Source organism: Aulonocara stuartgranti, assembly GCF_965226115.1.
Source record: "Aulonocara stuartgranti genome assembly, chromosome: 17".
Taxonomy (NCBI): domain Eukaryota; kingdom Metazoa; phylum Chordata; class Actinopteri; order Cichliformes; family Cichlidae; genus Aulonocara; species Aulonocara stuartgranti.
This window is the reverse complement of record NC_138953.1, coordinates 26,731,727-26,759,435: the sequence shown is the minus strand read 5'-3', so window position 1 is coordinate 26,759,435 and position 27,709 is coordinate 26,731,727. Positions and strand designations below refer to the sequence as shown.

General features: G+C 40.7%; 4 protein-coding genes across 6 annotated transcripts; 1 reads left to right on the top strand and 3 right to left on the bottom strand.

Moving 5' to 3' along the window:
* Window positions 1–1,549: 1,549 nt before the first annotated feature.
* Window positions 1,550–9,287, bottom strand: usp18 (ubiquitin specific peptidase 18). 3 transcript variants are annotated; one of them, XM_082511168.1, is made up of 11 exons: window positions 9,044–9,287; window positions 8,400–8,596; window positions 7,167–7,263; window positions 6,906–7,048; window positions 6,749–6,828; window positions 6,525–6,659; window positions 5,993–6,088; window positions 5,517–5,678; window positions 5,305–5,436; window positions 5,091–5,134; window positions 1,550–2,094 (listed from the first exon to the last, which is right to left on the bottom strand). In XM_082511168.1, the coding sequence occupies exons 2-11, from the start codon at window positions 8,449–8,451 to the stop codon at window positions 2,022–2,024; spliced, it is 1,014 nt and encodes a 337-aa protein (XP_082367294.1). In that variant the 5' UTR covers window positions 8,452–8,596; window positions 9,044–9,287; the 3' UTR covers window positions 1,550–2,021. The 3 variants fall into 3 exon arrangements, with proteins under 3 accessions (XP_082367294.1, XP_082367292.1, XP_082367293.1); XM_082511166.1 differs by lacking the exon at window positions 8,400–8,596 and having other exon boundaries at window positions 9,044–9,286; XM_082511167.1 differs by lacking the exon at window positions 8,400–8,596 and having other exon boundaries at window positions 1,550–2,091; window positions 9,044–9,286.
* A 1,508-nt stretch (window positions 9,288–10,795) lies between these two features.
* Window positions 10,796–15,185, bottom strand: pex26 (peroxisomal biogenesis factor 26). Its single transcript, XM_082510763.1, has 5 exons — window positions 14,891–15,185; window positions 14,672–14,809; window positions 12,924–13,246; window positions 12,682–12,822; window positions 10,796–12,584 (listed from the first exon to the last, which is right to left on the bottom strand). The coding sequence occupies exons 1-5, from the start codon at window positions 15,061–15,063 to the stop codon at window positions 12,472–12,474; spliced, it is 888 nt and encodes a 295-aa protein (XP_082366889.1). The 5' UTR covers window positions 15,064–15,185; the 3' UTR covers window positions 10,796–12,471.
* Window positions 15,186–15,254: 69 nt separating this feature from the next.
* Window positions 15,255–17,289, top strand: llph (LLP homolog, long-term synaptic facilitation factor). Its single transcript, XM_082510764.1, has 3 exons — window positions 15,255–15,369; window positions 16,430–16,663; window positions 16,797–17,289. The coding sequence occupies exons 2-3, from the start codon at window positions 16,441–16,443 to the stop codon at window positions 16,958–16,960; spliced, it is 387 nt and encodes a 128-aa protein (XP_082366890.1). The 5' UTR covers window positions 15,255–15,369; window positions 16,430–16,440; the 3' UTR covers window positions 16,961–17,289.
* A 1,437-nt stretch (window positions 17,290–18,726) lies between these two features.
* hcls1 (hematopoietic cell-specific Lyn substrate 1) lies at window positions 18,727–27,430 on the bottom strand. The gene is made up of 16 exons (XM_082510625.1): window positions 27,119–27,430; window positions 26,271–26,354; window positions 26,092–26,165; window positions 25,350–25,473; window positions 25,094–25,204; window positions 24,058–24,112; window positions 23,860–23,970; window positions 23,663–23,773; window positions 23,477–23,587; window positions 23,337–23,392; window positions 22,027–22,096; window positions 21,744–21,895; window positions 21,453–21,665; window positions 19,544–19,706; window positions 19,392–19,460; window positions 18,727–19,187 (listed from the first exon to the last, which is right to left on the bottom strand). The coding sequence occupies exons 2-16, from the start codon at window positions 26,352–26,354 to the stop codon at window positions 19,051–19,053; spliced, it is 1,641 nt and encodes a 546-aa protein (XP_082366751.1). The 5' UTR covers window positions 27,119–27,430; the 3' UTR covers window positions 18,727–19,050.
* Between the last annotated feature and the right edge of the window lie 279 nt (window positions 27,431–27,709).

Sequence of the window (27,709 nt, the reverse complement as noted above, 5' to 3'; positions counted from 1 at the left end):
AAAGCCAAAGACCTCACGCATTTCTGCTTGAAAAAAAAAGAAAAGAAAAGAAAGACGTCCGGTCGTTCAGACTTTACAGCCCAAAGGTGCCCTGGATGCGTCATGCTGTTGCACTCTTTAGCACCTGTGATGTGGTCAAAGTCAATGCGGGGGCGGACAGGTGCTCATCCAACATGCGCTTTGCACATGGTCTTACAACATGAATAATTAATCAAAACCCTAAACACAAAAGGGAAGAAGCCGTTCTCTGGAAATGGAGAAACAAAACGGATGTACATACCAAATGTGACTTTTACTCAACACACTATTATAAGGCTGTGGTACGGTTGCAGTAAATTAACACAATGTTGAGGTTTTCCAGTTTAGAAAGAAATGTGCTGTCTTTCTTCTTCTTCTTCGTCTTCTTGTAAGTTACTGGCAGCTTAGGTTTGCCAATCTGAATGGCAACAAATGAAATGTCATTCTGATTTTATAGATTAAACTGCCAATTTAATATGCTAATAGTTAATAATAGCACATAATAGTTAAATAGGTTCTGCAGGAGGAGCTACAGAACTGAGATCTTCATCATACGACTGCATTTTATATTTATCACAAGATTATAAATCCATTTTGTTTATGGGGTCAGCAGTCACAGCAGAGAAGCCCAATCCACAAGACGTCAAACCCCTACCCCAGGCCTGGCTCCAGGGTGGGACCCTAGCAACCACATCCTGGACAGGGTAAACTGGTCCCTTGAGCTTCTGCTTTAGGGCGCACAAATCCCCCCCAACATGATAAAGTGATGATTCATGACTACTTGAGGGACATGGATACAACAAAGACAAACCCCATTTCAATCTGATCAGCAAACAGACGCCTTACACATCCGGAAGCATTTCTTGCCAGCGGCTAATACTCTTTGAGTTTATCACTCGGTGCATTTATAGCTCAATAAATTACTGATCTGAGTTCTTCTTCCGACACTGGCATTGTGCAACAGATTAACACAAACCCTGCACGGTGATGCTTGTAAATATAAGTAGCTGATGTTTTCAGCTCATTTTAATCATCTGCGGCGGCGGGATTTCTAAAGGTGATTTTGCACTTTAGTCAGAGGAAGAGTCATACGGATCTCACAAATGCAGCAATAAACGGCTGACCATATCTGTGACACTGACTCAACTCAAGACCTGTCCCCGGGGTGTGTGCTGCAAGTAGGAGAACGTATACCCTGTATGCAGAAACCATCGAGATGACTAAGCATGAAGCCTGCTGCCTCTGGCACCGTGTAGACATGTTCCATTCTGTCAGAGCTCTGCAGCACATAGGCACTGTTTCACACGGTCAACCCCCCAACCACCTCTTGGCCAACACAATGGGAATTTTAGTGGCTCAGTTATACCAAGCACTGGCTGCAACTGCAATGTTTTTGGTCCTCTCAGGTAATTCACATACACATGTATATATGTATATGTGTGTGTATATATATATATATATGTATATGTATATATATATATATATATATATATATATATATGGTTTGGAGCATTAAATACATAACATAATGGGAGGTTTAATACCCAAGCATAGTTTTAATAGTGGTTAAATAGACAGAATACATAAAATAAAAGATGATTGTGTCACCCAAATGAGAAAAAAATGCATCGAGTGTTCTTCAAGAATGACTCAAACAGCTATATCAGGAAAATGCACACCAGATCTCAATGCAGGTATTTCCCCAAACAGCAAATATCTCAGCTAAGCAGTCACTTCAGACCAACCCCCCAGTACCAGTGAGTGTGTTCACAGTGTGTGGTCTGAGATGGAAAACCCTTTCCTGTATAAAGTCTTCAACGCCACCTACTGGTTAAGAGAAATTCATTTGCTGGTTGAGCTCAGTGAGATCAGGAAAAAATATAGACTATAAAACCTTTCACATTGTGGAAAAAGGTCAGAAATTCCCATGAAATACTTCCATAAAATCAATGCATTCCATATTTTATTGCACCATGTCCCCTGATTTCTTTGCACCCATCCACTCAGCCAGAAAGTTCAGGCCGTGGCCTCCATTCTTCTGAATCTCTTCTGTACATTAACATGTACGCCGTTCTACTGCAACAAAAGAAGAAGAAAGAAAACAATGAAGCATTCTTATATAGCAAACGGCAACATAAATAAGGAAGGAAGAAAAGGAAACCATGATGGCATTTTCAATTCACATGACAGGAAAAGTGAAACTAAAACTTCCAGGTGTTTTCCAGAAACCAGCTTGTTGTTCAAAGACAAGACAACATGACGGACATGACGGATTTCCTCTGTTTAGGGGTTCAAAAGTTTGAGAGTGTTCGTGGCGAAAAACACAATCACCTCTTTAATCAAGACCACGGAGCAGAGAATAAGACTTTGTCTAAAAATCTAAAGCTCCTTCTGCAAGGAGAAAGATGAAAGCTCCATTATGTCAGCAGGAGTCAAGCAAATGGGGCTTTAAATGTTATTATTAAAATCTCTGATTTAACTCTGAAAAGAAGTGGAAGCCAGTTAAAGTGTGATAAAATGGGAGTCACATGTTTGGTTACTCCTTGCTCTAGGCATGGCTGTTGTTTTACAGGGAGTTTTTGAAGGTGAGAGCCCGAATGCAGAGAATTCTCTGAACAGATCTCCTTCATATTTCTCTGAACTATTTTAACTGTAGGAAACATGAATGGTGAAGTCACTAAGCACCTCATAGTTGCATTCTTTCTAACAGTCAGCAGGGGCGACTCTTCTGGATGCAGAAGAGCAGGGTTGTCGGTGTCATTTTACAGCCCACATTGATCTTAAGTGTGTCGGAGAAGTGAACCTGCCCTTACTGTCAGTGTAAAAAAGTTTAATTAGCCAGTTAATCCCTGAAATATCTCAATATAAGAAAAAGAGGTGCAATTCCAACAGTATTTCCTCAATTTTTCTATGTGATAAAGACATGAAATAAATCTGTCAGTACTATCAGTTCTGGTAGCTCATTGCTCACACTGTCCTGTAATTATGAAACAGAAAGTTTGCGTTAATTCACCGAGGATACTTTTTCATTTAGTTCTTTTTCAGTAGGAAAAATTGTAAAATTTGTGAAAATACAGTTAAAATTCTGAAATGTACATCCTCCTTCACATTTTCTAAAACTGTCCAGTGGGAGTCTTTGCCAGGCCGATTCTGGCCCTCGGGCCTTATTTTTGAGAAAAATGATGGCGCTATGATGATGTGTGACCTTCCAGTAGAGGTCCCAACTAAACAGGGAATATCAGGGAGAGGGATAAGCACATATCCCGATTCATCTGGACCAAAAGGACCCAAAAGTGTAAAGTATTTAACGACGCAGCTGCCAGTTTGACATATGAGGCTAGGTGAACTAGGCCTAAACGATACAGCTTAACAGGTATAATGCCAAATAACAGGTATAATGCCAACTAAATAATTTCAAAACTGTGTCCTTTGAACTGGACAGAAAGGACGTTTATGGGCAGATTTGTCATTTTTTCTTAAAAGAGATAAAAGAAAAAAATGATGATGCACAACTATTAAAGATCGCCATGGCTGCAGGTAAACAAACAAACAAAGAAAGCTTAATGGTAGCTTCAGAAGATGTCTTTTCATAAATATAGCAAATTCAATGTGATCAACAGAAAAAGTGACTTTTGCTCTTCAACTGCAGGGGATGGAAGGACATATAAACTAGAGGAAATGGGACGGTTATAAATAGATGGACTGCTGCAGGTTCTTCCTGCAAACTAAATGTAGGTGCTCTGATAATAATAGATGAATATCCTTGGAAAAAGTGGAAGACTAAAAACTAAAGGTTGTTTTTTGGGGGGGTTTTGTATAGTGTTAATTCTGCGGCACGCACTGTCTGGTTAGCTCTGTCACCTCACAGGAAACAGGTCTTGGTTTGAATCCACCGGCTGAAGAATTAAATCTTTCTGTGTGGACACTGCTTGTGCAGAGAGGAGGAACCTTCAGAAACATTTTTTTAAAAACCATCACATCCTCCTGGCTCTCAGCTGTACAACCTCTTGCCCTTTAGTAGGCGCTACAGATCCCTCAAATCAAAGAAAGGCCGACTCTGAAGCAACTACCGCCTTATCTTCCACTCCTGCAATAATTTCCCTTCTGTGTAATATAAGCCAACTCAGCGAGCAGTGTCTTACATTTTTGGTCACTGAACTCGTTCCTTCTTTTTTTATTTACTGTGCAAATGACTATTTGTTTTTTGTTTTTTTCTCTTTACATCTGTAAGTGCAGCCATGTAATTTATTTACACACAAAAACATACGATAAAAGACTTCTAATTCTAAAACTAGACATCACGTCCGATCCACACCTCAGTGACGCATTTTTCCCAAAAACTAAGACCACGACTAGCGAAATGCTGAAAATGATGCGTTGAAATGTCTGACCTCATCGTGGCTACATCCTTCAACCTGTGGTCTCTCCACACTTTCCTCTTTAAGAACAACACACTGACATTTTGACACAGTCGTGAGTTAGATGAGACTTTTGATATCACTCTCACGTCTGTGCCATATATAAAAAGTTGAAAGAAGCTACTGGGATGTTTGTTCAGCCTTCGCCATCGTCATCTTGGCATTGAGGGTGGATCTGACTGAAAAACTGAGAAACCACACAGTCATATGGCAACAGCCTGTTAAAATAAAGCAGGCCTTTACTGTGACTCTAATGCGGATCATAACTTAACCAACAGCCTGTTTTATTCAGTAAAGTAGAAAGTAGCACTAATGTCTCCAGGAAAGCGTTTCTGAAGTCTTTTTGCAACCAGGTGAGTCAAAATAAAACAGATTTAAGGTGCTTCGGTGTCATTCGGTCATTCGGTCATTTATGTACAGTCTATTATTTATGTACTAAGTAGCTGGTGACAGGATGGCAAAAAATCTAATGTTTTCAAAGTCTTACTACCTCCTTGCTCCAGATATTCAGACCAGAATCAGACTGACTAGGTTAAAATGTGTCCTCATTAAGCTTTGATGAGCCATTTCCAGCTGCTGTAGACAGCTTCATGTTTATGAGTGTAAAATGTGTGAGAGGACTTCATGACCCCAGTCAGAAACTGGGCATTTTACCTGTGTCGTCCTCCATATGTTCTCTGCACTTCTTCCCAGGAGGTCTGTGGATTTGAATGAGAATCAGACAGAAAATTCATCAGAAATTGGCAATTCAATAAAAAGCACAGAGGGTGAAAAAGTTACATCCCTCTCTCCCTTTGATATCTGCAGATACTTTCACATCAAACTGTATACTGCGATTATTTGTAATTATTTTTTAGATCCGATGTACCTGCTGTACGTGGCTATCATCTGCATAGTACCAGCACTTGTTCTCCCTGTGGCGGACGTAAGCAGTATAGTGCCCAAACATTGCATAACCAGAGTGCACGACCACTGCGTACAAGGTGTACCTGCACTCATTCTGGAAGAAAAACAAATAAATAATCAGAGTATTCACAAGCAAAAGATGCAATATTCACGTAAAAAAGAATTCAGACGTACCTGTGCAAAGTTTTCGGAGAACACATCTTGGAGACTCTGGGAGAAATCAAAGGTTTCTGGGAAAGGAACCCTGCAGTCAAGTTTGTGTGTGGAACCGCGGCTGTTCCGAAATCGCTTCAGGTTCATGCACAAGATACGAGGCAGTGAGAGGAGTTTGACACCCTGAACAAAACAAATGAGTGAATGTGAGTTCATGATTATGCTGGCAAATATGTTTCACCCACCCACTCTCGTCCACTCATCCCACTCAGCCCTTTAAATATGTTTTTCTTTCCTCAAAGATATTTTTATTAGATTGAAGCAATGAAGAAAAATAGATACACACAGATTTGTTATACAACAAGCAATTAGATCTCACAATGATTGTTTGAGCTGACACGATAGAATACAGATTAATGACACATTCACATATCTTGTAATTGATTTCATCAGAGCCTTTTCAATGTGTTGGAGGGCGATTTAAACCCGAGTCTCACCTGTCTGGATGGGTTCTTAGTTCCACAGTGTGCACAAAAGCAGGAGTTTATGCCCTTGAGCTCCTGATGCTCAAAGAAAGAGTTCATGCAGCCCTCCTGAAAATATGACAAACGTAACAAAATAAATAGTGAGTAAAATAAACAGTGACAATGCAATACAGCTAAGGTTTGTAACCTAACAAGTCATATGTCATTCATTTGATCTTTTATGAGTGGTTCTGTGCTGGACTATTTGCTGGTGACTCTGATTTTTGTAATCCTAATAAACTTGTGCATTTTCTCCCTCTTTACACTTGTGTTGTGTGGATTTATAAAATCTCCCCCTCCATGTAATACTTCCCAGTCGAAAATGCTGTATTTTATTACACCCATATGATTGGATCAGGATTGGCTAAAATCTTTGGCTTCAATAAACTGTAAAAATTTGAGATTTTAAGATACGGCCTCCAATAAAAGGGAAAAAATAACAAACAGAGATAGTGTGTTTCCCAACAGTTTTAGTATTCTTAAACAAAAGAAGAAGAAGACCCACAAGAGAGTTGTCGTCCTCCTTTACATAAAGCGGCAGGCTGAGCATGTAGCTGGTTTCAGTTTGGATGGAGTTGCACTTTAAACACTGCAGGTGTGTCTCCACTGAAATCTTGTACAGATCCTGAATTTCCCCAGCCTTTCAGAGAGGGCAAATGCAAACAAACACTGTTGCAGATAACACATGCAGAAATGAATAATATTAGAGTAGTTTGATCGCAGTCCAACCAGAACTCTGTTGTCCATCTGCTGGTGAATGAAGTTGAGAATCGAGAGGAACACCTCATCTGCATCATGCTGCACATTAACTGTAAAGCATCATTAGAAGGTGTGAAATAAGACACATCGGCAGGAGGTATTTTCTCTGCAAAAGCATGGCTCTTACGTCGAAAGTGGTTTTGGTCCAGACAGTGGAGGAAGTCACGATGTGGAGCGAGCTGAGGGAGGTCACCCCGCATGGCCTCAAGAACTCTCTTTAGATGCAGCGCGACATTACGAGCATCTCCTCTCGCACCAGCTACATCCCACCTTTTAAAATTCATAAAAGCTTGTTAATATTGTAAACAGCCTTAGGATTTCCACAGTAAGTGGCACTACAACATCACTGAGTCAAGATGAAAGCAGCTGTAGTAATTCGTGTGATTACCTTTCTAGCAGTTCTGCTATTTCCCAGGTAGCAGAGAAAGTCTGCAGCAAGCTGTTCACACAGCATGATAGACAATAGTTGGAGAGGCCTCTCATCCCTGTAAGAGTAACAAGGGTTAAATAACAGCCTGTGACACCGTGAATCAACCCACCAGAGCACCAGCGGGTGTGTGCATGTGTGAAAATAAATAAAAATGGAAAAGCACAGTCAGCTGTGGAGAACCCCGCATTTTTGATATATATTCTATTAAAATAGCAAATCATGGTTTTAGAGATCACAGAGCATGAGGCTTGTTCGGTTTATTAGTTTTAGGCCCCGTGTTGAGCAGATGTGGAGCAAGTTGACTTCACTTCACACAGACTCACGGTCAGTATTTTGGTTTCTGTGTCACTGAAATATGCCTGACCTGAAGGTCAAATGCAACAACAGACAAAAGAGCATTTATGAATCAGTCATAAATTTATGAGGCTTAAAGAGTTCTTTTGAGGTGCAGAAATCCTTTAAAGGTTTGTTAAACAGCATTACCACCTCCTTAACAACCCAGTATGATAAATATGAGTAAATATGAACATGAATATGATCAGTTATATGACTATTAGCATAGTTTAAACAGATCAGCCAGTAAATGATTAGATTATACAGTCACCAGACACTTTATTAGGTACACCTTTTCAACTGCATGTTAATTCATATATCTGATCAGCCAATTACATGTCGGCAGCTCAGAGCATTTAGACATGTAGACGTGGTCGAGTCGACCTGCTGAAGTTGAAACAGAGTTACAGAGTGGGAAACAAAGGTGATTTTAGTGACTTTTAACATGGCATGGTTGTTAGTCTGAGTGTTTCAGAAACTGCTGATATACTGGGATTTTCCCACACGGCCATCCCTAGAGTTTACACTGTAAAGTTTGATGTCAGAGGTCATAAGAGAACGACCAGACTGCTTCAAGCCGATTAGAAGAGTAGAAACAGCAACTCAAATATTCACTAAAATTAGGTAACCAAAATGAAACTGAGGCTATACTTCACACGCTTCACCAAAATTGGACAATACATAACTGGAAAAACGTTTTCTAGTCAGATGAGTCTTGATTTCTGCTGCGTGAAAGCATGGCTTTTCCTGCCTGCCCTGTATCAACAGTTCAGGCTGCTGGTGGAGAGGGAGTAATGTGGGGGGTATTGTCTTTGGCCCTATAGCACCAGCTGAGCATCATTTAAATCCACAGCCTACCTGAGTGTTGTTGCTGACCATGTCCATCTCTTAATGACAACCGTGAACCCATCTTCTGATACCTGCCTCGGGCAGGTTAACGCACCATGTCGCAAAGCTCAAATCATCTCAAACTGGTTTCTTGAACGTGACGATGAGTTCACTGTAGCCTACTCAAATGGCCTCCACGGTCACCAGTTCTTAATCCAGTAGAGCACCTTTGGGATGTGGTGGAACAGAGATCCCCATTATGGATGCAAAGCCAACAGATTTGGAGCAAATGTGCGATGCTGTCATGTGAGGAAAGATTCCAGCGCCACCAAGGTGTACCTAACAAAGTGGCTGTGAGCGCATTTTTGGCACACTGTGCACTACATTACTCATGATTGTTCATGACCGAAAAAGCACTACAGCTTTAGAAAGTTAACTGACTAAAATAATTTTTCCTATCTGTGAATAAAACTTGACTTCAAAATTGTTCCGTTTTTATTTACTGTGAAATTAATAACGAGTGCGTCTACGAATCGTTGAGGAGCTTTAATCGTATTTAACAAGCATCTCGTGCATTTCGCTGAAGTAGGACCTTTAAACTAGTATTTATAGTTCTCAAGCAAACAGGAAATAATATAAAAACATCACCATCGGGTTGAGAATGATCCACTTACTATATAAGTGATTCTCCAGAGTAAGTCTAGAAAAGAAATAGCAGATCCCAGTAGACATCAGTGCAGCCTTCTGCTCTTCTTCAGGGTCTCAGGACGGTCACTAAACCAACAGAGGGTCGAGCGTTTGTTGTACTTCACCCCACTGTAAACATCAGCGCCACAGAAACAGTTCCCAGCAGCAGTTTCATTTTACAGCTTTCTCTTCGCTTTGCTGGAAACGAAACTCACAAACTGTCATGCGCAAACCGGCTGGAACTATGACGTCGACATGTTACGGCGATCACGTCGGCGCTTATTAGCTACACAGAATTGGTGACACACGCGTCCAGATTATCTCCACAGTCACAGGCAGTACTCTGTACTCGAATACTTAAGTATTTCCACTGTGTGCAACTTTATAATAATACTTCTCACCTGTACCCAGGGGCGTGTCCAAAGAGGGGGGCAATGAGTGACCCCAGCCCCACTTTAAAAATGTGATTAAACTAATGTGACTTCCACTTTTTTTTTTTAAAAAAAGGCCCCTAATTTTTTTTACATGCATGCAGAACTTTATGAATTACAGATAATATATTCTAAATTTCCTGCAGCACCACTTTTTCTAAACTTCAGGGACATGTACGTTTACCTGAACACTTTTATTTACTCTTTCACTTTTTTCGCTACTTGTAAGCTTTCAGAAAACAACTTAAACATTTAAATCAGTTTTAGATTTAAAACTGCTTAACAGTGCTGCATAAGATTACATTTAATAGATCTTCACATAAATTCTTCACTTCACTTCTTCACTTCCTGCCACCATCGACTCACTTCAGTTTGCTTACCGGACTAATCGTTCCACAGACGATGCCATATCTCACCTGCTCCACACATCCCTGAGTCACCTGGACACTGGCAGAGGGAATTATGTTAGGATGCTGTTCGTGGACTACAGTTCAGCATTCAACACAATAATTCCCTCTAAGCTTTTCACCAAGTTGACGGATCTAGAACTCAGCTCATCACTGTGTCAGTGGATCCTCAAGTTCCTCACAGACAGACCCCAATCAGTGAGGGTGGGAAAACAAGTCTCCCCCTCCATCTCACTCAGCACTGGAGCGCCTCAGGGCTGTGTTTTAAGCCCCCTGCTGTACTCACTGTACACTTATGACTGTGTAGCCACATCAGACACCACCTCCATTGTCAAGTTTGCTGACGACACTGCTGTTGTGGGCCTGATCTCCGACAACATCGAGACGGCCTACCTGGAGGAGATTAGGAACCTGGAGACCTGGTGCCAGGAGAATAACCTCCTAAACATCAGCAAGACTAAGGAGCTGATCGTGGACTTCACTACAAAGCAGGCGAGGAATTACAAACCCCTCATCATCAGTGGCACGCCAGTGGAGAGAGTGGACAGTTTCCGATACCTGGGTGTCCACATCACTCAGGACCTGTCATGGTCCTGCCACATCAACACCCTGGTTAAGAAAGCCCGTCAGCGTCTCTTCTTCCTCTACACCAAGCGGTGCAAGTCTAAAGCTAGGAAGATTATGATGGACCTCTCCCATCCCAACAATGGACTCTTCTCACTGTTGAGGTCTGGGAAGCGCTTCCGCTCCCCCTTAAGGCCAAAACAGAGAGAATGAGGAGGAGCTTCTTCCCCCAGGCTATTCGGGCCCTGAACCAGATGTAGGACTGGACTCTCACACACATCACATCACATCACCACACGCACCACCACACATTTCCTATAATCCTATAATTTATAATCTTTATAATCTCTTCTGCTATTTGCACATTCTTTACTGTAAATTCCTAAGTTAATTTGTAAATTTTGTAGTAACCTGTAAATTGTAAATATTGTAAAACTTTTTTTCTGTCATTTAATGGTCGGGCATTGTACAGCTACAAGCATTTCACCCCCATGTCATACTGTGTATGGTTGTGTGTGTGTGTGACAAATAAAATTTGAATTTGATTTGATTTGAATTTGAAATTAAATTCAAATTTTAACAACAGGAATATAGGATTATAAAAAAGTTTGTTTTTCCCTGTTTAAATTTTTACTGATGATACTTTTGGAAAGGCTTGACAGCATGTTAAGTAATCGGTTACTTAACTACCCATCCATCCATTAAAAAAAATTAATAAAAAAACAAGGTGAATGGATTCTGCCCTATTACACACACTGTCACATCCACATATAATTCAAAATTATAATTCAAAATTGATTAACCTATAAAAATTTAAGGTTCATTTATGAGAATTATCAATAAAATAATACATAAGAACAGTCACAGGGACACTTATATGCACAACAAATATCTTCACTTTGACATTGAAAGTACATTTTCTTGAGATCCAATCCTGTGAAAAACTAATTACAATCTGACAGCTTCCATTTGAATTAAAAGGGTAACATGTTGATAATGCACTTGATTAATTGATCATGACCACTTCTATAAAAGCTGAGGTTTGCTGGAATGGAGCATTCCGGTGTCTTAACACAGCGCCAAGGAGGAAAAACGTCATCTCTGTCCACCTTTCACACCCATTAACGTTGTTGTCAAATGTCGTAATTGTGGAGGAACGAGTTAAAAAAGTAACTGCGGCTTCCCATCGATCTGAGAAAGGTTACAGGGTCATTTCCAAACAATCTGAAGTCCATCATTTTGCAGTGAGAACAATTATTCACAACTGGAAAACATTCAAAGCAGTCGCCAGTCTTCTCAGGAGTAAACGTCCCAGCAAATTCCACACCCAGTGCATGATCTTGGACGTGCAAACAACTACATCCCAGACTCTACCGACCTCAGTTAGCATGTCAAATGCAACACTTCTAGAAATGTCCTTTGGAGAGACGAGACCAAAGTGGCAATGTTTGGCTGTAATGCAGAGCACCACGTTTGTTGAAAACCAGATACAGCATATCAGGACAAACACCTCGTGTCATGCACAGTGGCAGAGGGGTCATGGTTTAGGCTTGTTTTGCAGCCACAGGACCTCAGCACATTGCAGTACACAAAACTTAAACCGGCTATTATAACTATTGTTATAATCATTTAACAAATTTCATATTCCTACAGTGATACACTGACTGCAACTGTTTTCTTACCCCTATTCATCATTCTAGGTACTCTGAACCAGAACAGTGAGTCACTTCCTAGACTTAAAAAAGGAATGGAAAAAAAACACATCAGACTCTTGATGACTCATGTGTTGCTTTGAGATGGACAAACAAAGGATGTATTAGTGAGGAGCTGGGCAGAATTCATGGGAAGCTGTGTCATGTGAGCTGAAGAGTCTGCAGCTTAAAAAAAATGCAAGTTTTCCTGGAATGAGTACTTTAAATGTTTTATAGATCTGACGTGAATATCATCCATCTTGTCTTACAAACAGTCCTTAGAGAATTCATTTAAAATGATAGACCAAGCATATTCAGTCCTCTACAGTCCTTTGCTCTGAGTGACTGCCTGATAATACGGTGCAAACATGGCGTTCCACATCTGTTTGAGCAGCTGCAGAAGTTTAGAAATCCACATGAACGCAGACGGGAGAGCTGCAGGTAAAAAAAGCACAACAGAAACGCATTTATAGTCACTTTTATTTTAACTTCTAAAAGATGATGTACCAGCAGAACTAAGGTTTCACCCAACCTGGATCCATCCGAAAAAAGAGCATGTAGAGGAGGATGGCAGTCAGAAAGATTCTCCGGAAAGGGAATGAGCCGGAGCCAATCATCAGGAGTTTTCGGTATAAAAACCTGATCACAGCCTCAAGTTTATGGACTAAAGTACCTGCAGAACAAAAGCAAAATCACAAACAGTTAACAGTTTCAGTCTTTTTTAGGCCGCTTGGTGTAATGCATCTCATAAGGGTTGAGGCTGAAGTGTCAGACCTTGGGATGAGACAGGATGTTCGGTGACGTCAGAGCTTCCACTCATCCTGGGATTTAGAGGAGGGTCTTGATTTTGTCGCTCTTTTTCTTCTATGATATCCAGCGCTGTCTGTCTGTGTTCTTCTGTGAAGGCGCTAAAAACCTCGCCTGTGACCAGCTCCCGAGCCTCGTCTGCCTCTCCCAGCGGCACAAGGACATGCAGCAGGTACAGCTCTGCCACCGTCCCGAAGCTAGTTGCCCTGCTGTTGGATGGGTAGTGTAACCAGGCTCTGGTCACCTCCTGCATTACAGCAGGCTCACCCACCTTGGAGTAAAGAAGTATACTGCCAAAATGAGACACAAAATCACATTAGTTAGTATTTTACTGAAGTTTTTAAAGAAATAAAATCCTAAATAGTTAATGCAATACTTTTCTAAACCCCTTATGTTAAAGCTTAAAGTCTACACATGAGTCAAATCTTGTTCATCTGACTTAAAATCCACTGTGGTGGTCAAGTATATCTTTCAATTCTTTGTAAAACACAGACAAACACATCACACCTTTTAGCAGAAATAAGTTATTTTGGGTGTCCTGCATTCTTGTCCTTCAATCTTTAATTCTGAGAATGATGGCACCACACATATCACCATCAGTCCCAGAAGTCAGAGGTTTAAGTAGGAAACATGGCGTTCCTAAGTATTGGCACAGTATCTGGGAAGCTTGGCTCCAAATTTATGGATATGAAGGCGTGATAAATGTCTGTTTCGTTACTAGAACAAGGCACTTTTATGTAGGATTTTTTTGAGTTTATCACCCATTTCCAGTCGTTGTCCAAATATTTCAAAAAGCCAACCGTTTTTCATTGGACCTACCCACTGACATAATAGATTTGGGATTATAGTCTCCAATTTTGCCTGCTGAAGAGCTTTGGAGGGCATACACTTTGGACTTCACAGACTTTATAGTTTTTCCTACAGATAAAGACCTCTTCCATAGCCATTCAGACCTCATCAAAGCAATTGAGTAATAAATAAAAGTTCATTTTTTTTCTTACACTTTGTACAATAGTGTGGGCTTTTACAAATGTGACCTCATTGGGTAAAAAAATATGGCTCATCAAGTCAAAACTTCTAGTTTTCTATTTATGGGACAGTCTGGGCAATGAGCTAGCAGAACTCGCTCTGTCATTTTACACATTTATTCATTTAAGCCTAAATAATTGTGATGACAGATGTCTTTTATTTACTACAACAACATTTCTTTATCACAAAAGGCTGAAGTCATTAATATAAGGTTTGATTATAATAGCACTCAGAATGAAGCAGAAAAACACAGCTCCTATAAGTGATTTCAAACAGCTATTCTTTTGAAATTCAGCATCTGAGAGACTTTATACTGTTTGAGTGAAACTGTGACTATGTACCCTCTTAATCTAAATTGAGATCAGTCAGTAAAAAACAGTGAATTGTTCATGTCTTTTAAAAGTTTTATTTTTAAACGTCGTTATTAGTAAGTTTGTCATATTTGAATATTTCTGTTATTTGTAATTACATTTTATTTTCATTTTTAATTCATGATTAATTATATAATTAATGACGGATCAAATGTGCTGATTGAAAAAACATGTCTTGGAGAATTTGCATATTTGAACTGTAATACGATTTGTATTTTATACTTTATTTCATATTGCGTCCACCTGCCCAAAGGTTGGGGATCAATAGATCAGTGTGTAATAATAATAATAATAACAATAAAACTCTTTCCTCACCACATCTGCATGATCTTCGCTGGTATTTTCTCCTGCTCATACTGTTGCAGAACCCAGCAGAGGACATCACGCCACTGATTGAGCTCAGCCAGAGCCTGAATCCCTAAGATGCAGAAACCAGCCTTGAGCTCTGCACATCTGCAGGAACAGATGTTTCTGTTATAACACAAAAATCCAAGCTTCCAGTTAAACATGTGCGTGAAGCTTCAGGACCCTCACCTGCTGTCCTCGGGCTCCAGGCCGGCGAGACTCTCCAGACCACTGAGACATGTGTCAAAAGCTGCTTGGAAGTCTCTGTGCACCATCATTTGTTCTGCAGCCGACTCCAGAGTGTTGAACATCTGGGTCACAGCAGCAGAGAGCGGAGGGCTGGCGGCCTGGAAGCTGTTCATGACTCCCGGATGAACTTAAAACAAACCCAACAAACACTCAAAGGGTTTAAAGCACTTTAGCTTGCAGCTAAGCACGAAATTCTCCACAACGGTTTGTTTACCTTCCGTTTAGCTTCCTGGTATTAGCCCACTGTCCAATCAGACGCCACAGTCTTCAGAATGTCCGAGGCAGCCAATCATATTGCAGCTCTTTCCAAAGCACGTGATACATTTTTTCCCAAGCTTCTAAACACGTGTGCGGAGTAGAAGAGTGTGTTGTTCACACAGTTTAAGCGTCAAAAAGCTCATCTGCTGCTTCTGTGAAAAGTAAGTCACACTTGTATGTTATATAGTGGATTAATGATCACACCTGTATGAGTTTAATGAGGGAAAGAGGCTATTTTTATGTGTTTTTAAGACTGGTGCCTCTGGTAGCTAACTTGCTAGGCTTATTGTGACGGCCAGTATCGTGTAACTAAACGGAATTAACAGCATTTTACCATTTCTTGTTGGAGGGGGGTGGGTGATGATGATGATGATGTTAGTGCTGTAAATGTTCAACAGACCAAACGTTAAAGTTTATCACCGAAGCTGCTCATTCCCGTTTTATTGAGATTTAACAGCTCGGTGGATTCGCTAATCCTAACTTGCCTATAAAATCTTTAGGTTTACGTTATTAATCATGGAAGGAAAATTGTAGTACTGCACTTGTCGGCCACTTTGTAAGATACATCTGTTTACGATTCAGCCAATCACGCGGCAGCAACTTGGTGGATTTAGTGAAATGTGAAAGAAAGGTGATGTAGGCGAGTTTGAATACGGCATAGTTGTTGGTCTGAGTGTTTAAGAAGATGCTGATCTGCTGGGATTTATAATATTTTTAATATTAGTGTTGGGTACTAGAGACCAGCTCAATGTTTATAGAGTTGTAGAAGAAGACAGTCTGAATGCGTAATCAGTTTTATTTAGACTTCTCTCCCCCAGGTTTACTTAACTTTATTAGTTAGTTTGTAAAGATGTTGCAGTTTATTTTCATTCTGTTTTTTTTTTGTTTTGTTAGTAGTATTACTTAAAAAATACGTTATAAATGGATTTTTTTATTCTACCTACCTACACAAATGCATGTCATATTTAAATAATATACATCGTCTTGAGGTTCTTAAAAGTAAATCATAAATTAATTAAAATCCAAACATCCTCCTGAATCCCGGGCTTCAGCTCAGGCAGTGTGGAAGAAATCGGCAGTCATTGGCGAGACATGTCGCCTCAGACCATCCATTTGTCTTCTCTTGTTTTCACTGTTGTGTGGTGTAAGGATACATGTGAAAGTCCTAAAAATTCGTGAACCCAAGTTTGCTTGACTGGTGATTTGTTAATGTCTTCGCAGCATCTTTAAAAATGGCAAAAAGCCTTCGGAGTAAATTTAAGCGAAAGATGCGGGCAGAGAAGAGGAAGAAGAACGCTCCAAAGGAGCTGAATCGTCTGAAACAAGCTCTGACCCTCGATAAGAAAGGAGAAGTCGCCATGACCGACATGCAGGAGATCGCCACAGTGGTGCCAGCTGAGAAGATAAAGAAGCAGGCTGACGTTAACATGGAGGAGGCAGAGCCTGAGCCTGATGGTAAGACAGTGAGCACCACAGTCAGCAGCCTTTATAGTTTGTTTGGTTTTTTTTAATTACGAGGTGATGTCACACCTTTTTCTGTGTCACGTGTATCGTATCATGTGTGCGTGTCTGTGTGTCTGTGTTTCAGATGGCAAGATGGACATGGACAGCAAGCGCAACAAGAAAACTCTTCTGGATGAACATGGACAGTATCCGGCGTGGATGAGCCAGCGGCAGGCCAAGAAAATGAGGGGCAAACGATTGGGAAAGAAAGGTGGCAAGGGAAAGAAGAAGAAGAATGTTGCCTGGTAAACCACTAAACGGGAAGACCGTAATTCTAGCTTAAAGACTCTGGAAGCTGAAACACAGCATCCTTTCGTGATAATTGTTGTGTTTCTTAATTAAATTTCATTGTGTCTGGTGGATTTGAAGATTTCCGGGCTTTGCCACAGAGCCTGAGATCGTACAGAAGTTCACTGCAGAAACTGGTTTGTTCTCATGGAACAGCAAAACCCTCTCTGACTTGAGATCAGAGGACGGAAAACGTGTGTGTAGTGTGTCTGCAGAAATGTGAGTGGTGCACGTGTATTCTCTGCCGCAAGTTAAGTCTCTAAACTCCCATTAAAAAATCTGTCCTATGATTTATTCTGTTCACTTGTTCTTTTCATTTTCTTGACATCGTGCAACTCTTGCCCACCTCCAGTGGCCCCTGAAGGTGTGTCAAAAAAACAGAATTATTAGTATTTTAATATGATTTATAATTTCAATTGTTGTTTGTCATAACTTTAATTCATTACGCACATTCTTTACAATTCCAGTACTGTGCAAAAGTGCATGGTGGATGCAGATGTGATGGTGCCTCTTTTATCGTGTACTTGTCCGGTTTCCTCTTTTTATGGACACACTGCATGCACAACATGCCGAGATATGCCGACAATCACCTCGTTGGTACAAAACTCCTATTTCAAGCCCTTCACCCTGTGTTATCTTTGCCGTTTTTCATACATTCAACTAAAGAAATGACAATAAATGATGTTTTTGGTGACAGACTAGTAAACACAACTTAAAATTAGTTCATTGCTAAGTTGTCTGTTATGTGTATACACATAAATCTTGAGTTGTGTGTGTGTGTGTGTGGGGGGGGTTACACTTGAATGATTCATAGGTCAGTGTTAAGTGTTTCAACAATCAAACAAACATTCCTCTAAATTGGTCGGGTACAATGACTGGGCTAAAACTGAGTTTAAAAAAAAGCAGCCAAAGTCCAAAACTATGAAGCAGGTCAAGAGCACTTTAAAAAATTACAAGAAGGTCCGGCTCGTACAATATATTGAAAAGAAAAACTTTAACATTTCTTAAAATGTGCATCATAGGCTATGTCTATCATCTGGTGATTTGTTTTTGCTACATCTGTGTAGCAATGGATGCTATGGAGGTATATCATAAAAGGCCAGACCTGTGTCTCCCCAGTTATAGGTCTTAAATTAAAAAAATAAAATAAAGTGAACCAGGATCTTTCACCTGTCAGGTAATTGCCTGAACCGCTGCACAATAAAGTGACCTGTTTAATGCCGGTCCTTAGCCATAGTTAATGTGATACTGGCCTAATGTTTTTGTGAGGGTTTTCTACTTTTACCATTTCTGTTAGACTGCCAAATGTTATCAATGTTGGCTTCTTATAATTTAATTTTGTAAACACGGGTAGAATAATGAAACAGATGTTCTCCAGCCATTATGGTTTGTGGCTGTGCATAGAGAAGATGACTTGGCCTGCATAGCTTTGAAGCTACTGTTTCACAGTAAAATACATATTAAGTATTTTCTTTCCCACACTAGATAACTCTTCCCTTTTTTGTAATACTAACACAAACATGGTGTTATACCAATGAACATGCATTGTTTAAGTGCGCAAGAAATCGCGCCTGCTGCAGAGTCGTTACATGTTTAAGGATTAATCATCACCTCGCTCACCACTGTGTCCAAACACCAAGATGGCGATGGCTAAAATGATCAGCTGGTGCTCCACATAAGTGTTTTCAGGTCACTGTAACCGCATCAGAGGAAAGACAAAGCACAGGTTACCAGGAAGCTTTTATTAGAATAGCAGAGCCATTTCTGGTCATAACTGTGATTACATTGGTAAAATAAAAATCCAGTGAAAGAAATGAAGAATAAGGTCCTATACCATCAGTTCCTTGCAGAGGTGTACACGTTTGCTCCTGATCAGGTTTGGCCTGATGCTTTTTCAGTCGGCACATTCAAAGCGAAATATTACACAAATCAACTGATTTTAAAAATTTGCTCTGATTTGATTGTTAAATACAAATTCCTCCTCCTGTTCAACAATATTGAAGTTTGTTTAAGTGAAGCTTGTGCAAAAATAGACTTTGGGAGCGTGTTGCTCACTCGATCAGCTGAACGTAAGCGGCCGGGAACAGACCGGTACGTCCGTGACACTGTCCCTTCCACCAGCCCTCGTCAATCATCTCTATGTTGTAGATTATGTCGTCTGGATTGAAGGAGATCTCGTCATCGGCCTCTGCGTGAAAAAAGAAAAGCAAAGGATTTATGCTCACATTAAAAGGAAAAATAAATACAAACAAAAGCACTTGTGTCACAGCGCCAAAGGAACACCTGTGCTCACGATCCCCTTTCAGTATGTAAACAAGGCAAACCAAAGTAGCCCAGATCAGCTATTCCACAATGAAACAGAACATCTGAAACAGAAAATGGAGAGTCTTACCTCCAATATAGTCATAAATCGCTATTGCCTTCTGGCCACATGTCAGGTCTTCATAGTCGTTCTCGTCAGCTGGGAGATAAAATATGCGAGATTAATGATCAGTAGCCACGAAAGGGGTCCTGATTAACTCACGGCTTTGCTTAGAGGCAGACCTTCACGCTGAGGAGGAGGAGGAGGGGGATGACCGATGTCTTCATACTCTCCATCATCATCATCCACATCTATTGACCTTTCAGGCAGAGGAGGGGCGCCCGGTTCCTCAAAATCGTCCAAGCGTGGTGGCAAGGCCGGGGGCTCCTCGTATTCTGGTTCCTCCTGAAAAGTGAAGTTAGATGATTTGTAGTTAAGCATCACAGGTGAGGATCATTAGAAAGGAACCCGTTTCAGAGACTTAGGTTAGTTGCTGAGTTTTGGAGATACCAGCTGTGAAGATGTCTCTCTTCTTACAGCATTTTGCACCACATGGTTTTGTCTTTTTTGTTAAAAAAAAAACTAATAGCCTCAAAGTCTGCTGTAAACATTTTCACATGGGACCTATTTTCTTTCTGCTTTTCCACATCCACAAACCAAAAACATTCTGCAGAATTATGTTACTACTGACCTGTGAATTGTCCAAGGATAAAAAAAGCACCCAACTCACCAATTAGGTGTCTACACGTAAAAGACAACTTAAGAAAGAACCGGTTTTAAATGGTGACTTTGCCTAAAAACACATTTGTCACAAAAACACATAATTTGTCTCCATTTCTTTAATGAATTTATGAAAAATTCCAACGATACGACAGTCTGACAGTCTGACAGACTTGAATAGTATCTTTGTACCAATAAGGTTGATTCCCAAAGAGCTGTTAGCTAAAAACACAGAATATCTTGATAGTATGGTGTGCAGTATATGTATGTGATAGTATGTGTCCTTACAAATTTGAGGAAACTGGAAATGTGGAGGGCAAAAGAAAAGAAGTGGCAGATCTAAACAACTATCTACAGCAGATGAACAGTATCTGAAATACCTGCATACCTGAATAAATCACAATGCACACAACCAAACACTATCAGTCATGGATTGGCATACATGCCAACCCCCCTGATTTTTCCAGGAGGATCCCGAATTTCAGTGCCCCTCCCGAAAATCTCCCGGAGCCACCATTCTCCCGAATTTCTCCCGATTTTCCATCCGGACAACAAAATTGAAAAACCATATCCCAGATTGGCCCAGCCAATGCCAGTTTCCAACAATGGCTACTACTACTGCAGCCACTTAGTTTTAATATTACTCTTCTTAATCTTTCTGGGTCGCAAAATAAACTTTTAACATATTTTCAGGCGAGAATGTAGCTGTGTAAACTTCAAATATCTGAGCCGGCGAGAACAACAAACTCCCGGCATATCGTTTTCAAACCCCCGCGGCCTTTTGCTACTCAGGTTAAACATGATATATAAGTCACTTAGATAACTTAAACATTGTGTGGCCTTTTCCAGTGATTTATTTGTTCGTGAGTAAATGGGTTTGGCTGAGATTAAAGTTATTAGATTAGATTAGATTAAATAAAACTTTATTAATCCCTCGGGAGGGTTCCTCCGGGGTTTTCACACAGCTGAATAAATGTCAAACAGAAAAGTGATTAAACAGAAATGTGAGATGGTAGAGAATTTACGCCAGCGTCTGGTTATATTTTAGACAGCAAGGAGCAGACGGCAGAGTTTCACTGCACCGAGAGAGCTCGTGACGTAATTCTGAAGGCTAGACCTTCACCATCGCTCATTTCCGGTTGCCCGGCACCTGAGGACCACGAAGCCCGGGTCCTCAGGTGGATGCAGCCTCTGAATTTGGACACCCCTGCTGTTATAATAACGGTGACATTTAACTTATTTTATCCGATAAATAAACATAGTAAAATTCAAGTTTTTTGCATATATAGGTATATGTATACCTATATATACAAAAACATATAAATATATATAAATATGTGCATGCTGGAGGAAAGATGGGTGAATATGAGTCCCATGTTTTAAACACGAGTTGTTATTTGGTACATCTGATTTTTCATATGTGTTTCTCACCACCGGCTCCGGCTCCAGCTCTGGCTCTGGCTCTGGCTCTGGCTCTGGCTCTGGCTCTGGCTCCAGCTCCGGCTCCGGCTCCAGCTCCGGCTCCGGCTCTTTCTGAATCTCTGGAGTGCGACGGTGGATTTCTGGTGTTGGCATATCGTCCTCTGGATCAACATGATGACCTGGTGGTACTTGAGATTCCTCCTCTCTTCTTCTTTCTTCCTCCTAAAAGAAAGAACATCAATCACGTGAGCTGAAAACAGCTCACCTTGTAGCTCTTTACATTTTTGCAGCGCAGCGTACCTGCTGCTGTCTGCGTTTGGCCTCCTCTCGCTCTCGGCTCTCTCTGGCTTGCCTCCTCGCTCTCTCTTCTTCTGCTTTCTTCCTGTTCTCCTCATCAGAAGCCTTGGCCATATTCTCAAAGCGTGCTTTCAGTTTCCCTGCACCTGCACTCGCTGCATAATAAAATCCAAAGTGAATATGAATGCAGTGCATCATGGAAACCATTGAACAGTTGTGGATTTAATTGCTTGCCAGACAGATGGCAGAGTGTGAGTGATTATGTTGGAGAAACAAATGAACTTACAAGCCTCTACTGGCTGTGTCTTTTTATATGCAGAGGTCGGGGAGTCCATGTCTGTGAAGCCTGCTGCACTCTAGAGGTTAATAATAGAAAGAAAGAATTATTTTTCAGAAGTTTGAATTGTCACTACAGATATCATGTTTCAATAATGACGGTTACAGCTGCAAGAATACTCAAGCAGGCGATTAACTGACTGGCAGGAAATAAATCAAAATTAAAAATTAAAAGCTGGAGGTTTGACAATCTGCTGCTTGTCTGTTCCTGTCAGGTCAGGATGATGTACAGGCTATGAAACAGCCTTATTTCAGCTGATGATGTGGGCACATCTGGGCCAATCTGTTACTGGGGACCTCTGATACTCGGGCTAAACCACAAAATAAGTGGAGCTAAAAATGTGATCAAAGTCCCAAGAAGCAAGATGTTTGATGGTTTTTTGTTTTTTTTAATGCTTTTGCTTAAGATTAAAAATCTTTTTTTGCAGAAGTTCCTTGGCTAAGAATCAACAGTGGTTACACAGCAACAACATATACAAAAAAATTATACAATAAAGCATCGGTAACTGTCAGTGTCGCCTCAGGCCAGATGGGGGTGTAGTAAGGTTCAGGCCCACTCACTTAAATCTTTTAACAAGTTGTGCCAAAGGTTCTACAGTGACTTTGAACATGACAAGACATCAGTTCAGTTGCGTCTAAGTACAAGTTATTTAGATATGTCACCACTTTGCAAAGGTCTGGAAGAAGACCCAAACAGTCACCATCTCAATATGAAACAGGCTGGGCTGTAAAGACAAGGGCGGATCTACAGGGGGGCAAAGGGGGCAACTGGCCCAACTACATATAAGGTATTTTTACATACTTCACTGAAGAGGTATGTGCCACCCTAGACCTCTTGCCCTTCCTTTGCCCCCCATGTAAAATTTTCTAGATCCACCACTGTGTGAATACAATAACATCCTTTACCTTTTTGACAGTAAGTCAAATCAGTGAGTAAGATGGGAACAGACCAGCATTGGTCTCATAAATAAGAATGTTTATTCTGGTTATACAGAACAAGCAGACTATTCAGGCTAAGAATAAGATGTACAGTGGTGGAGAATGGCTTTAAGGTTTTAGGTAGGTATTAAAACATTTTTAAGTTCATTTTATGAAAATGAAAACAGAAATAATCGATGTTAATTCCAACATTTAGCATGTGTGCCTCACTTTTTCCAAAGTATTAATTATTCCCCAGATGTTATGGCTACTTTCCATTTTATTCCAGATTAAACAATGAATCCAAAGACAATAATACAGAATTTCATCCTTGATGCTGACCTTATCCATGCGGTCTGCCTGTACGCCATACCGGCCACCGAAACCTGCTGAATAATCTGAACACAGAAGCACTTCATCAGTGTGATGAATACAGGAAGTCTGTTCCTGTAAATAACACATCCGTGGCTCTCTCCTCTAACCTTTTTGTGACTGATGTTTCTCCGTCTCAGCTTTGTAATCGTACCCCAACGCAGCTTTGTCGACTTTCTCCTTCTCAACACCAAATTTTCCTCCAAATCCCTTTGAGTAATCTGCACAGAATAAAGCAATCAAGTGTCATGAAAAAAACGGTGGCCGAACCTGCAAAAGCTGCAATTTTAACTCACCTTTCTGCGACTGATGCTTCTCTGTTTCTCCTTTATAGTCATACCCCACGGCAGCTTTGTCTACCTTCTCCTTCTCCACCCCGTATTTCCCTCCAAATCCCTTAGCGTAGTCTGGTGAACATAAATTTCAAATGCATAAAAAAGCAAATATAAAGCACATAATATAAAAAGAGACAGTTGCTACAACCTGAACTCACCTTTCTGAGACTGATGCTTCTCAGTCTGACTCTTGTAGTCGTACCCCAAAGCCGCCTTGTCCACTTTGTCTTTCTCGACACCGTACTTTCCTCCAAATCCCTTTGAGTAATCTAAAGCAGTGAGTTATAAGAATGTAAGATTTAGACAAACTTCTGATAGGAGAATAGTGAATGACAGATGCAGGACAGTGGACGTACCTTTCTGAGATCCATGCTGTTGCACTTCTCCTTTGTATTCAAAGCCGACGGCAGACTGCACAAAGATTGAAATCATAATAAAGATTAAGCATCGTATGTGTGGAACTTTTCTTACTGAAGAAACATCAGCTGTGGAACAGGCTCCCAGTGTGGATTAAGGAGACAGACACTCTCTCTACTTTTAAGATTGGGGTTCAAACTTTTCTTTTTGACAAAGCTAATAAATAGAGCTGGATCAGGTGACACTGAAGCCTCACCCACAGATGCTGTAAAGCTGGGGATGCTACAGGACTTCCCATGATGAACTGAGCTCTTCTTTTCCACTACCGATGCATTTATATGTCACTACTCCATGTCCTCTCCTCTCCTTCCCCTCACACCCCAACAACAGATGGCTGCCCCTCACTGAACCTGCCTCTGCTGGAGCTCTCTTCCCATAAAAACTGAGTCTCATTTCTCTATTTGTCATAAAAACAGGCTATCATTGATCCCTTTCCCTTTCCTTTAAAGTCAGCTTCTGATTGGCTAACTTTGACCATGTTTAAAAGGAGTATCCACCAGTATATGTAGGTATAATAGAAACAATGGAAAGTATAATAGATCCCAGTTTTAACTGTACCGTTCACAGCAGATGGCCGCCCCTCCATGAGCCAGTCTCTACTGGAGGTTTGTTCCAATTAAAAGGGAGTTCTTCCTTCCCACTGTCACCAAAGCACGTGCTCACAGTGGGTCATATGAATGTAGTGATTTTCTTTTTTTTCTTTGTATTATTGTAATGTCTTTACCTTATAATTAAAGCCCTTTAGGGCAACTGTTGTTGTGATTTGGCGCTATATAAATAAAATTGAATTGAATGAATCCTGTTGTTTGATGGCATAGAGCAGCAGACAGAAACACAGCAGAGACGGAGACCTCATCATGTCATTTAAATCACATCTGAGTTACAGAATATCAAAGAAAAGATGTTAATGTGGGTGCAGTGTGCTCCCTTTTACTTATTGTTGCCTATTGTGAAAGAGTCTGCTTGTCTTCTCACCTTGTCCACGCGGTCCTTCTGAACACCATATTTCCCTCCGAACCCTTTCGCTGCATCTTTCTGGGAAGAGTGCTTCTCCACCTCTGCTACATAGTCGCTACCCAGAGCCACCTGGACAGCAGAGACACATCCGTTCAAACAAAAAGGACACCGTTTAAAGAAATGGTGGGAACAGAGTCGAGGGTAAAGAGGAGTCGCAGTAAATGATAGAAGCATATCACCATAATTCCGATTTCAATGAGAAAAACGTGTTAACCTTGTCCATTCGATCCGTCTCCACTCCAAACTTCCCTCCATATCCGTACGATGCTTTGGGAATGTTCTCCTTCTGCTTCACTTTCTCATGCTCCTCAGTGACCTTGTTTCTGAGCTCTGCAACACTGCAGGGGCCAAAACACATGAATAGTGAAACAGACGGAGTTCATGCTATTGCGAACTCAATCACTAACACTCATACACTCATCATGGTAATTTTAAACTGTTAGTATAGTAGTTGTTCCTCTGCTGCTTACTCTTAATCTGTTCCAATATTAAAATCTCTTACGAGTCACAAATTCAAGGTCACAAATGCTCAGAAGCTCTGAGTACACGGATACTGCTAATGGGCGGGTTTTCCCAATAGGGTGGGTCATGTGTCTGTCTAACTAACCACAACACTCTCTTAGAAGATTAATTAAGTTTTCTGCTTGATGAGGATCCACAGCAACTTTGAAGGTTACCAAATATTCATTAATGAGTGAATTATTGACCCTGAATAAGCCACAATTGATACAAAATCTGTCCCACCCGATCAGCAGAGGTTTAAATATCACTGTCAAAGAGTTGTCAACATCACCATCATCATACATTATCCATATTAGGAAAGACTCGCGGCCTGACAGCTTACGCTGTGCTCTCACTTCCTCTTCCTGTTGCTGCACAGCACCCACTATGTCCTGAACTCATCTACGTGCACTATAAAAATAATATTTCCAGGAACAGGCTGCACGTCTTTTCACCTGATGTGTTCTTTACGTCCTGAGCCCTCGATGGTTTTGGCCCCCCACCTCTGCTCCTGCTCTGTCACGTCATTCTAAAAAACACACACACACATAAACACAAAATCAGAAATGATTGACGCAGAGGTGTCTACCCAACCCTCCCTACAGTGACGCTCACTCCAGGAAGTACACAGTACCTCAAAGTCAGGGTCCGTCTCCCAGTCATCCCCCTCTCCAGCCACCTTCATGCTCACATTGTGGCCCACCACTGACTTCCACATCTGGGGGTGGGAGATTAAAACACAGTGAGCCACAAAGGACAGATGCAATAAAGATCAACGACCCCTTCGTGCATTAAAATGATTATTCTCTGTTTAGGTGATCACTAAAAATAAACTAACGCACAACCACAAGCTCTGACCAAACTCTGCTCAAGTCTCAAAAAGGAAGTTATTCTGAACGTGATGGTTCATTTCCCCAAAAAGAACATACACTTTTCTTATAAAACATGTAACTAAAACACTGAAAAAGCTGCATTATAATATATTATTTAAGAACATTATGCACTGCATATGTTAAAATCATCTTTAATAAGGTGGAAATGAGAGATTTTATGTCGTGAGGGAAGCAGATAATCTAATAAAAATGAAGTCTTTTTCAGTAGCTGGCTACAATTTATCTTTAATTATATTTTTATGCCACTTTTATTGCCATAAATGGTAATTCTAGGCTAGTAATGACAGTCTCAGTAATGCTGGGCTTGTTATTTTTAATATTGGACACACAGTTCAGGTAAACACTGAGTTAAAAGCAGAAAATAGGTTATTCCCGTATTATTTAATCACTTTTATGTCATTCAAATGCTTCGCATCTGAAAACATGAGGCTGTTAAGTCACATTTGTCGCTACTAACGTTTCACTGTGCAGCACTTTAAACTGCGACTGCTTACATCTACTTCCTTAATTTAACGGAAATATTAACAGAGGAAAGTTAGACGCTGGCTTGTTAGTAGCTTCACTTTGAATACAAATATAAGATCTTTACCTTTCAGTTGTTGCGCAGTTTGCCCGTGTTTAGATGAATAATGTGCAACAGTAAGCGGTCCTGCGGGGTCTTTGCACGAGTCGCCGCACTCTAACGGGCGAGGAGTGAACGCGGATCTAGCACACGTGAGCGCGCTTTGGTGAAAATACCTGCACAAGTGTCGCCCCTGTCTGCCCTGGGGATTTAAGAGTTCATACCTGACAGCAGCGTGGCCGTTTTCTTTTATTTTTCATATATAAGCGTTTAAATTAATTGTAGGGATTTAAAAATATATATAGATAGTGAAGTGCTGCATTCAAGTACCGTCCGAAATCAAAGAAAGTCCACCAGACATGCGCTCTTAAACAGTTTCAGGTCATAAAAATCTCCTCTTATGTTTTCCAAGCTAAAGCAGTTTAAGACCGATTTAAGTAGACTGATTACAGACCAGCTGCTGTGGTGCAGTTGCAACATTTGGGGGCTTACACAACTTAAAACAGCTGGGAAAAATGATAATGAGCACTCACTTTTGGAGTCTGTCTATGCCTCAATAATAAAAATGGGGTTGGTTAAAAGCGTTTGCAGTTTCTGCTTGTCAAAACCAATCTCAGA

What these genes read in the sequence shown, in the direction of transcription:
- usp18 (XM_082511166.1), bottom strand. Translation starts at nt 9,101, where the DNA reads ATGTCTACTGGGATCTGCTATTTCTTTTCTAGACTTACTCTGGAGAAT. An exon ending in AGATGGACAACAGAGTTCTG is followed by an intron (nt 6,660 to 6,748) that starts GTTGGACTGCGA and finishes CCTCTCTGAAAG; the next exon opens with GCTGGGGAAATTCAGGATCT. An exon ending in CTAAGAACCCATCCAGACAG is followed by an intron (nt 5,679 to 5,992) that starts GTGAGACTCGGG and finishes TGTTTTGTTCAG; the next exon opens with GGTGTCAAACTCCTCTCACT.
- pex26 (XM_082510763.1), bottom strand. Translation starts at nt 15,063, where the DNA reads ATGAACAGCTTCCAGGCCGCCAGCCCTCCGCTCTCTGCTGCTGTGACC. An exon ending in GCGAAGATCATGCAGATGTG is followed by an intron (nt 13,247 to 14,671) that starts GTGAGGAAAGAG and finishes TCATTTTGGCAG; the next exon opens with TATACTTCTTTACTCCAAGG. An exon ending in CTTTTTTCGGATGGATCCAG is followed by an intron (nt 12,585 to 12,681) that starts GTTGGGTGAAAC and finishes TTTTACCTGCAG; the next exon opens with CTCTCCCGTCTGCGTTCATG.
- llph (XM_082510764.1), top strand. Translation starts at nt 16,441, where the DNA reads ATGGCAAAAAGCCTTCGGAGTAAATTTAAGCGAAAGATGCGGGCAGAG. An exon ending in GGCAGAGCCTGAGCCTGATG is followed by an intron (nt 16,664 to 16,796) that starts GTAAGACAGTGA and finishes TCTGTGTTTCAG; the next exon opens with ATGGCAAGATGGACATGGAC.
- hcls1 (XM_082510625.1), bottom strand. Translation starts at nt 26,354, where the DNA reads ATGTGGAAGTCAGTGGTGGGCCACAATGTGAGCATGAAGGTGGCTGGA. An exon ending in ACAGCATGGATCTCAGAAAG is followed by an intron (nt 23,971 to 24,057) that starts GTACGTCCACTG and finishes TCACTGCTTTAG; the next exon opens with ATTACTCAAAGGGATTTGGA. An exon ending in CCAAACGCAGACAGCAGCAG is followed by an intron (nt 21,666 to 21,743) that starts GTACGCTGCGCT and finishes TCTTTCTTTTAG; the next exon opens with GAGGAAGAAAGAAGAAGAGA.